Source organism: Trachypithecus francoisi, unplaced genomic scaffold, assembly GCF_009764315.1.
Source record: "Trachypithecus francoisi isolate TF-2019V2 unplaced genomic scaffold, Tfra_2.0 Lachesis_group4, whole genome shotgun sequence".
NCBI classification, from domain to species: domain Eukaryota; kingdom Metazoa; phylum Chordata; class Mammalia; order Primates; family Cercopithecidae; genus Trachypithecus; species Trachypithecus francoisi.
In genome coordinates, this window is record NW_022681469.1 from 109199336 (window position 1) to 109209873 (window position 10538).

A 10538-nucleotide genomic window follows, 5' to 3' on the forward strand; every position below is an offset into this window, starting at 1 on the left:
CACTGCGGCCAGGGTGTTTGTGGCCAGTGTGATGTGCAGGACCCCGTCTCCCCTACAGAGCACGCGGCTGTGCTGCTGCACCGGGCCTTCCTGGTGGGCATGTACGGCCAGATGGACCCCAGCGCGCAGATCTCTGAGGCCCTGAGGATCCTGCATATGGAGGCCGTGATGTGAACCTGTGGCAGCCGACCCCCTTCCAAACCCCGGCTCGTCCCATCCCTGGGGATCCTCAAGGCGAAGCCCAGGAACCGCCGCCATTGCTGGTCTCTCCGAGGAGGTGAGGGCGCCAAGCTCCGAGGCCAGGCAGGCCCAGGAACAATACCCCGAGCCCTGGGGTGGCTCCGAGCCAGCTGCTGGCATGGGGGGCCGTCCACCAAGCCCTCGTTCACCTTCCGGGCCACAGCCCTGCAGCGGAGCGGTGGGCAGCGTGGCCCAGCGTGTGCAGGATCCCACTGGGCGTGGCCTGGGCTGGTTTTGAATGAAACGATCTGAACTCTCTGTGTACTCTCTGGTGTCCCATGTCACCCTCTGGCCAGCTGGAGCCTCAAGGACCCTGGCCTTGGCTCCCCAGCCCTGCAGCACAGAGAGTTGAGCAGGGTCCTGGGAGGCGGAGATCAAGGCCAGGCCGGGCTCTCCCTTGGGCCAGCAGTTCTTGCAGGTGTCGAGGGTCAGGGGACGCTGCCTGCTTGGCTGCCCCCACCATCACGGTCTCCCCGTCAGGTGCCGGCCCTGGGCCCTGCCTGGCCTGGAGTCCTCTGCTCACGGGGTTGGACTCTGTTGAGTGAATCCAGCCTTGTCAGGCTGCGTGGGGGACTGGCCCGGCAGACCGATCTCTCCCTCCTCCACTAAAAGGATCAACAAGGCCCTGAGAGCCTCAACTGTGGGAGCCCCGTGGGAGCTGAGTGGGGGATCCCATTCCAGAAGAGTCCGAGTAGCCGGCGATGCTCGTCCTGCCTTTCCCAGCACCCGCTCACAGGGGAGGGTCTGGGAGGGTCCTAGTGCATGCGGGGTGGAGCTTGGCGTGGGGCCCATTTGCTGGCCCGGTTGGGGTTAGAGCTGCCCACCTCTCTGTCCTCACCGCACTGGGGTCTTCCCAGCACACAGATGGGACCCGTGTTCTCCCTGTTCCCTATGAGTGCCCCCAGGTCAGCCCTGCCCCAGCCGCCCACTGCCTGGGCCACTGTGGCTGAGAAGCTGACCCAGGCCCTCCTGCAAGCCCAGGTAGCGCGAGGCCTCAAGGTTCTAGTGATGCTGTGGGCTTGGGGGGATGCCCCGTGACAGCATCCAGCAAGGGAGCAGCCAGGCTCTAGGCCCACAGCCTCCCAGCCCAGCCCCTGGCCTGCATGCCCGCACCACCTGCCTGGGCCCCTGCGCCCTCCTGCCCACCCTCCCCAGACTCTTCCAGGCTGCACAGGTCCAGGGACCAGGTCCCGGGTCGGGGGAGCCAGTGCCGGGTCTAACACCAGACGTGTCTGTCTGCAGCTGGCTCCTGTGGCTTCAGGGGACTGGGAGGCTGCTCTGGGAGTGACTTGGAGGCCTATGGGCCGCCGAGCAGCCTCCATCCCAGCTGTGCGGGGCCGTCCTCCCCCACCCTTGCCCTTAGTGCCTTGCCTTCAGGACCCTGGTGCCAGCACCTCTGCCCTGGGTCCAAGTGTGTGTTAGGGCTAGGGATAGGGACAGCAGTGAGGAGTGCCCAGCACAGGCCTGGGTGTGGGATGAGGCCCTTTCTGCTCTGCTGCTGGCTCTCCTACTTCTGCACAGATAAAGGGCAGGGCTGAGATTTGAGCCCTAGGGCCCTGGCGCCATGGGCTGCCCTGGGGTGGGACCTGGGAGGCCTAGAGGCCCTGGGGCTGGGCTGAGCGGAAGCAGGGCCTGAGGTTTGTGGAGTGGGAAGGGGCCCAGGAGGCTCAGCAGATGCAGGGCAGGGATTTGGATGCCTCCCCAGCCCTGGGGGTGGGGTGTGGATGTAGGGAGGCATCCTCATAGGGGGTGGGTGTGTGCAGGCTATGCGGGCTCAGGGGTCAAGGTCAGGGCCTGTGTCCACCCGAGTCTTAGAGGACAGAAGCATGTTATGGCTTGGCGGGGACATGACCCAGTCTCATCTGAGACCAAGTGAGGACGGGCCCACCAAGCCCGCTGGCCCCCAGTGCCTGCTGTATGCCCCACACCCAAACCCCAGCCTCCTGAGGGCCAGGCTCTCTCTCCCAGTCCTGGATGTGGGGCCTTTGCCAGTCCGCACCTTCGGGATCCCAACCCCTCTCCCCAGGTGCAGCACCTGAGCCACGTCACCGCGTCCCCTCCAGCCAGGAGCCACCCTTTCCTGACGCTACACCCCCTATGGGTTCCCGAGGCACCTCCTCAAGGCTGGCTTCCCGCACCCCACAGTCCGGAGCCTCCTGCAGCCCCGCCAGCCTCTGGTCCTCTGCTCTCCTGACGTCACTCTAGCCAGGCTGTGGGGTGGGGGTCCTTCCAGCCAAGGCCTGCCTGCCTCAGGGTCTGATCAGAGAGGGAGAGTGAGGTCCGAGCTCTGTGGGCTCAGAACCCGGTGCCTGGGTTGAGGACAGGGAAAGGGAAGGATGCTGCTGCCAGGTCTGGAGGCCAGTGTGTGTCCCAGCTGGGCACAAGCCTGGGTCCTTCACGGGGGTGCCCGTTTCTGGCTCGGAGCAGCCTGTGACAGGTAGAGCCCCAGGACATTGGCTGGGGTCGTGGACCAGGCACGGGGAAGGGGGATGGGGAGGGCACTGAGGGCGGAGCCCTGATCCTGGGGCCTGGGAACCTCTCTGGGCCTCTTGCTGCCTGGGCCTGTGTTCACTCCCGCCCAGGAGGCAGCGGAGGTTAAGCTAAGCAGAGGCATCCAGGGGAAGTAGCTGGCCTGGCAGGTGGTAAGGGCTCAGGCTAGGGGTATCGGCTCTGGTGTGTGTGCCGACTGGGGCCGGGGTGTGCCAGGCGTGCCCAAGACCCCACCCACCCCAGGGTGCTGACCCCAGGGCTCAGGGACTTGGTGGCTCAAAATTGTGGCACCCGTGGGGCAAACTTAGCCCCCACCTGGCCAAGTGCTTCCCTAATCTCTAGGGGGTGGCCTGGGCCTGTCCCCACCATAGAGGGAACCCCAGGGGGCATGTCTGGCCTTGGCTGTGGGGGTGGACCGCAGGTTCTGTGTCCCAGAGGTGAGAGGCTTCTGCGATCTGTGCTGGGGAAGATGGGGAAGACGGCTGGGAGGGAAACCTGACTGCTCCTAGACAAAAAAATGAGTAGATTGGAATCTGTGCCTGCAGCAGGCGCCTGGCAGGGGCCGTGTGAGCAGAAGTGTGGGTGTTGGAATGATGGTGCCGACCCCAGGGTGGACAGGGGGCTGCGGGATGGACCAGGGAGCCCTGGGTCAGGCCATGATCCACGCCTGGCCTCTCCCTCCCTCTGGTTCCCCAAGTTCCTCACCACAGCCACTGGCCCAGGGACCTCGGGAACCAGCCATGTGGGGCACCCAGTATGCGCTGCTGGGTGGCTGCAGGCAGGTCCCAGGCCGTCTGTTCTGGAACAGTGGAGGATCTAGGATCAGCACCTTCCCACGTGGCTGTGACTGAGCCCCTCGCCCAGGGTCACCACTGGAGCCCAGATGGCCCCAGGACTGAGAGTCCGGCCCAGACCCCATAGTTCCCTTCCTTCCAGGAGCATGTCCGAGCCAGGCCAGGCAGGGTGCCAGCCCCTCCCGGTGGTTCCTGGCAGTCCCGGGCTCGCTCCTCCAGGTGGGGATGGGGCGGGGCCAGGGGATGCCATAGTGACAAGCTCACCTGCTTCTTCAGTCTCAAAACAAGTGCTTCCGGGTTTGTTTCAGGTCTGGCTGGGGATGGACCCTGACCTTCAAACAGGCCAGACGGTGGTGGCCACAGGGCTCAGTGTGGGCACCTGGGGCCTGAGCGCCCTCGGCAGCAAGAGTGCAGGTCTCCCCATGAGGTGTCTCCCCCATTCACCCTGGGAGGCCCAGACAGTGGCCTGAGGTCACGTGGCAGGTAGGGTGCTGGGCAGGAGCTGCTTGGGGGGCCTGGGCCTCCCCCAGCTCCCTTCCTCAGAGCAACCCAGACCCCTGACCCAATTAGGCCCAGGCCTAGCCGGCAGTTGGAATCATTCCAGGTGCTTCAGAAGAGGGGGGTGTGGCTGAGGCCTCCCCCGGGGACAGTGGCCCTTTCTGTCCTGGGAGGTGGCCTGTAAGAAGCTAAGGAGCACGGGCAGGCAGAACTAGACATCCCGGTTCTTTCCAAACCCCCTCACTGGGCCAGGCCCAAAAGGACACCCCATGCCAGGCCCTGCTGGGCTCACCGGGGACCCAGGGTTGGACCCCAGTAGGCCTGTGTCAGGGTGTGGTGGGCACCCTCTCTGTGCCCGGGGGTTAGGAAGGGCTCTTGGGGGAAGGCAGCATGGTGGGTGGGTCTGGAGCAGTGGGGAGGAGTTGGGCCCATCCACTTGCAGTGGGGCACAGGGCTCTGGCTGACCACCAGCAGGGCAGGCGGAGGGGAGGGGCCGGCACCCACAGCCCCCTTTTCTCACTGGTGCTCTCCTGCTATGGAGCCAGGCCTGGAGAGGCCTGTAAGCCTCAGGGGGAACAGGGGGCAGGCCTGGCACACAGGGCTCCTCAGGTGCTCATCCCTCACCCCGTAGTAGGGAGACTGGGGCCCTGGGAGGGGAGGGAGCCAGGAGGCAGGCACGCACCGTCCCTAAGATGGAAAACGCAGGGGCCTGGTGAGGGTGGCACTGACCACAGTGCTCTGCACACCAGGCCACTGGTGGCGCCCCGGCTGTGGGGGACACAGGGTCCTTGAAGACATAGGGCCTGAGGTCCTCCAGAGCTGGGTTACGGTGGAGGGGCTGCTGGATTCCAAACACCCTTTAGGCCTCTCATCCCCAGTCAGGACCCTGGAGGCCCTGTCCACAGAGTCCAGTCAGGTGGGCCATAGCTTGTGGCTGCAGGCCCGGGCAGGTGGGTGACACAAGGCAGGACTGACCCCAGGGTTCTGACGCCTGCTCCCTACTCGCTGACTGTGGCCTTGGACAAATTGCTGCCCCTCTCTGAGCTTGATTCCTTACCTGTGAAATGGGCATCAAGGTCATGCCTGAGACCAGGTGTGGTGGCTCATGCCTATAATCCTAGCACCTGGGGAGGCCTAATTCCAGCACTTGGGGAGGCCTAATCCCAGCACCTGGGGAGGCCGAGGTGGGCAGATCAGTTGAAGTCAGGAGTTCAAGACCAGCCTGGCCAACATGGCAAAACCCCGTCTCTACTAAAAATGCAAAAATTAGCTGGGCATGGTGGTGTGTGCCTGTAATCCCAGCTACTCGGATGCTGATGTGGGAGAATCGCTTGAACCCGGGAGGCGGAGGCGAGGCTGCAGTGAGTTGAGATCACCGAGATAGCGCCACTGCACTCCAGCCTGGGTGAAAGAACAAGACTTCGTCTCAGAAAATAAAAACAAGGCTGGGCGTGGTGGCTCATGCCTGTAATCCTAGCACTTTGGGAGACTGAGGCAGGTGGATCACCTGAGGTCAGGAGTTTGAGTCCAGCATGGCCAACATAGTGAAACCCCATCTCTACTAAAAATACAAAAATGAGCTGAGGGTGATGGTGCATGTCTGTAATACCAACTACGTGGGAGGCTGAGGCAGGAGAAACCCTTGAAACCCGGGAGGCAGAGGTTGCGATGAGCCAAGATCATGCCACTGCACTCCAGCCTGGGCAACAGAGTGAGACTCCGTCTCAAAAAAATAAAAACAAAAAACTGCCTGAGACTCGGGGGCAGTGAACAACCTGTGTGACACACAGCAGGTGCTGAGGACCAGGCATCTGTGCTGTTACCTCTTTTCCTTGAACAGAGAGGTGCCATGATCCAGCCAAGGACACACAGCACTTAGAGGCAGGCTGGCTTCTCTGCCCCGGTCCTGCCACCCAGTGACACCCGTCAGCCCCCGTGTGAGCTCCGTGCTCCTCGAAGGTGGCGGGGCGGGGTTGGGCCCTGTTACAAGGGATTCCTATAAATGGCGTGGAAAGGATTAATAATGTATTTATAACACATCGTGGTGGTAGTCGAAAATGATCTATAAATGTGCAGTAAATGTTTTATAATGTTTTTGTAACCCGTTATAAATGATAAATGGCAGACCATAGATGCCGGATCAAATATTTATGACGCATTGTGCACGGCGTCGGGCTGCTACAGTTCAGGAAAGCCATTAATAATAAAGTGGATGGAAATGCACGAGTTACCGACATGCCCAGCAAAGCCATTTATAATGAAACGTAGAATTTGGCTGTGGAAAGCAGCCCACTGGCCCCAGCCGCAGCACCGGCCAGGCTCTCCTGGAGGCTGGGGAAGGAGCGGCGTCGTGAATTATTTGTGAGGTGTTCAGACGAGAATGTATACTCCCCATAGCACACCATATAAATATGCTATTAATATACCCAAGGTGGCATGCATTATTCATGGAGCCTAATTAATTAATGGGTGGCCCCTTAAAATGGGGTGTCACAGCTTCCCGCTCCCTGTCCTGCCGGGGGCCGTAGGGATGCCATTGGTTGATGGCAGCCTCGGGGGTTGGGAGGAGGGTGACGTCCCTTCCACCCTCTGCAGTGGGGCCGACGTGGTCCCCCACAACCGTCCGCAGAGGTCCTGTGGGTAAGTCAGTTTGGGAACCACTGCAGTGTAGCCTCTCGCTGGGGGAGAGGAGGTGCAGATCAGGCGATGAAGGCTCTGAGAAGTCCCGCGGGAAACGCCACTCAGCCAGGACACCTCCCTTGGTTCTTTTTCTCACGCCCTCTGCATTCCAGAAACGCCCCCGCCTCCCGGACTTAAGGAGCCAGTTCCGTTCCAGCTTGGCCCAGCAGCCTTGGTCAGGTGACGTTCAGGGTTGAGTCCACACTGGTGGAAGGAGTTCACCCCTCATAAGCCCGCCCCACCCCTCCAGTTGTGGTGCTTGAGTCCCCACCTCTGCAGCCCCTCCGGACCCAGCAGCCAGCGCGTCCTCCAGGAACTAAGCTAATGCAAGCCCAGGTGGACATTTTGAACTGAAATGAACGATGCCTCGGGCCGTGTCCTCCCTGGGTCCCCAGCACGGGCCCTGCCACCCTGATGGGCTGAGAGACCCCTTTCTCCCTGCCTCCATGTCTTTGAGGGGGTCAGAACACGTGGAGGCTGGAAGTGGGGAAACTGAGGTCGTCTGGTCTGGAAGTCCTGTCCTGGACCAGGGTGGCCACTCAGGCAGGACACCAGCTGGGCCGACCTCCCGGACCTCACCTGGTGTCAGAGTCAGGGCCGCTGCCTGAGAGGGCAGGCCGATCAGGGGGTCTTCTCTCCTCCCTCTTCTCTCCTGTCCCCTCCTCTCTCCTCCTCTCCTCTCAGAACCTGTTTATTGAGCTGCAGAATCAATAGAACCACCTATTTTATAGATCATAAACAGGATCTTGTTCTGTCACCCTTCTTGTTCTGTGACATGATCACAGCTCACTGCAGCCTCGACCTCTTAGCCTCCATCAATCCTCCTGCCTCAGCCTCCCGGATAGCTGGGACTACAGGTGTGCACCACCACACCCGACTAATATATTTGTATTTTTGGTAGAGGTGGGGTCTTGCTATTTTGCCCAGGCTGGTCTTGAACTCCTAGCCTCAAGCAAACCTCCCACTTCAGCTTCCCAAAGTGTTGGGATTACTGGCATGATCCCCTGCACTCAGTCCATCTTGGGTTTTAAACCCACAGCCAACCCACACACATATATGTATGTGTGTACACACACACACACATTAATGTCTCTGTCACCCAGGCTGGAGTGCACTGGTGTGATCACAGCTCACTGCAGCCTCCTGTTCTCAAGTGATCCTCCCGCCTCAGCCTCCTGAGTAGCTGGGACTACAAGCAGGAACCACCACACCTGGCCCAGAGTCAGTTTTTTAGGGGGTGGGGGATGGGGACAGAGTCTCGCTCTGTCACCTAGGCTGGAGTGCAGTGGTGCGATCTCAACTCACTGCAACCTCCACCTCCCGGATTCAAGCGATTCTCCTGCCTCAGCCGCCCAGGTAGCTGGGACTACAGGCATGTGCCACCATGCCCAGCTAATTTTCTAATAGGGACGGGGTTTCACCATGTTAGCCAGGCCGGTCTCAAACTCCTGACCTTGGGTGATCCACCCACCTTAGCCTCCCAAAATGCTGGGATTACAGGTATGAGCCACCACACCTGGCCCAGAGCCACTTTTAAAGGGTGGCTAAGTATCAAATGAGAATGTAGGCATGGAAATTGGTGGGAAAGGTTGGAGTAGGCGCCTGGCTGGGCCCTGCTGCCTGCACCCCTTCCTCCCGCAGCCCCCATGCCTCCTCCTGGTCCCCTGCACCAGCGACACCAGCCTACCTTCAAGCCTTCCTTCCTGCCGCAGGGCCTTTGCAACTCCTCTTCCCTTTGCCCTTTCCCCTTCCTCTCCAACAAAGTGATTCCTACTTAGCCTCCAGGTCTCAGTTCTCATGGTCCTTCCTAGAAAGATTCTTGCTCTATCTTCTCTCTCTCCTCTCCTCTTTCTCCCCTTTTTCTGTCTCTCTGTTGGTCTCAGGCTGAGGTCATCATCATTTCTAAAGGGCCTGAAGTCTGGGCCCCCATCTAGGTCCCCGTCCTGGGGTCCGTTGAGCTCACACCGCTCTTACCTGTTCCCCACCCCGGATACATGATGCTGCATTGATTGTGTGCCTGGCCATGGGGTAATCCTTGGTGGAAGGGGGCTATGATGTCACTCTGCAGATGAGGAAACTGAGCCCAAGAGAAGGCAGTTTCCCGGTGAGGCCGGAAGGCAGCAGGTTCCCCGGGCAGAGGCTCCGTGTTGGATGGGGGAGGCGTGTGCAGAGTCCACATGGCAGCCTTGGGGAGCACAGATGGGGACCCCGGGAGCCTTCGGTGGCTCTGAGGGGCTTCAGGGTGGGGGTCTTGGAGGACGAGGAGGAGGGGCAGGTGCTGGGGGCCAGTGCGGGCGCGAAGCTCTGGGGTCAGCGTGGCAGGGTGCGGCCGGGGAGATGCAGCGTGATAAGCCTGCTGAAGGTCTGATAAGCAACCTGGACTTTATTCGAAGGACAGTCTGGGAGGCTCCTGGCAGGGGAAGGGCTTGGTCAGGCCTTCTAGAAAGATCCCTTGGGCTGCTGGGGAGGGTGGACTGTGGTGGCCAGAGGGGCAGGAGGCAGCCCTGTGGGCAGAGGCGGGGGGACAGGTCTGGATGGGAGGGTGGCAGCTGTGGGCAGTGGGGAGAAGGGGTCATTTGGGGGTGTCCTGGCTCCTGGCTTCGGGGACCCTGGAGGGACGTGCTGTGTGAGGTGCTGGTGGGGAAACGCCACAAATGCTGCCTCCCAGCTCACTGGTGCCAGAGGGGGGCCATGCAGGATGGGCCACGGGGTGACCAGTGAGATGGCTTTTTAAGCGTGCAGCAGTAAAAGTTCACGATGAAAGTGCAACTCAGGCCACCTCCCATGCCACTCTTTGTAAGGGACCTGGGCCCTAGTGCCTCTCCACCCCTGTGTCCCCCATCCCCCACTAACTCCCCCCTCCCACTGCCCCGCTGCTTCTGTTTCTTGATCTTTCCCTTCTTTTCCAGCTTTTCCGGTTCTCCTAACCGCTGCCCTGGGAGTTAAGAACACCCGGTGCCAGGACCGGCTCCAGCTGTCCTGGCGCGATATCCGCAGGTCAGGGACTGTGGCGGAGCAGTGGTTAGGGCCAGCCACAATCCCAGGCCACAAGCGCTCTCTGCCTAGAAGGTGCTTGCATGCCCCTGGCGACGGGGAGCTCACCACCTACAAACAGACCTCACTGACAGGCAGCCAGCCATGCACACTACGGTGTCTCACCAGGGCCCAGCCTCAGAAAGAGCTGGAACAGCACCAGTGGCGTGGATGGGGTTGGAAGACCTCAGTTTCCGCTCCTCCCAAGGGGCACGGAGAAGCTGCCCTGACTCCTTGCCAGGGGCTACTGCGGGAAAACACCTTCCTTCCTGCAGGCCGTGTCCGGACAAGCCCTGGCCCTACAGCCAGCAGGGTAGGGCCCCTCTCACATGGTGTCAGTGATTCCGCCCTCGTCCAGTCCTGGCCACAGACAAGGTTCCCCACGGAGAACCGGGCCAGGGGCCAGCCCGGGATAATTCAGTCCCCACCAGAGGGACTTTCCTTATTGTGTCACATCTCAGAGTGGAAAATTGGGAACTACCCTGCAGCTCAGCCTGAGGAATCTCCTGCTCCAGGAATAGATCCTGCCCACAGGCCCCCAAAAGGAAAGCACAGGCCAGCTGTGCCACTCCGGCTCCATGGCCCCCTTCCTGACCTCAGTTTCTCCTCTGGCAATGCCCAGGCCTCACCTCTGCCTTGCCTGGAACCCCCGCTGGCATGTAGTGGCCTGGAAAGAGAAACCAGATGCGGACGTCGTTTGAAACCCTGAAATACAGGGCGCCTCCTGCTCCCCGGGAGGCCGGCCTGCCCAGGGCTGAGGCCCCAGACAGGGCAGGGCTGTTCGAGCCTCAGTGTCCACATTTG

The 10538-nt window shown here is 61.1% G+C and overlaps 1 protein-coding gene across 2 annotated transcripts in view; it reads left to right on the forward strand.

The window, feature by feature from the left end:
• The window catches only part of INTS1 (integrator complex subunit 1), a 35247-nt gene extending 34749 nt beyond the window's left edge, over positions 1-498 (forward strand). For both annotated transcript variants that reach the window (XR_004433258.1, XM_033194523.1), the window contains exon 48: positions 59-498. Coding sequence is in view for 1 of the 2 variants with exons in the window: in XM_033194523.1 (XP_033050414.1) it covers positions 59-174 (116 nt within the window). In the remaining variant the exon portion in view is untranslated. The remainder of the gene's footprint in view (positions 1-58) is intronic.
• Positions 499-10538: the final 10040 nt, after the last annotated feature.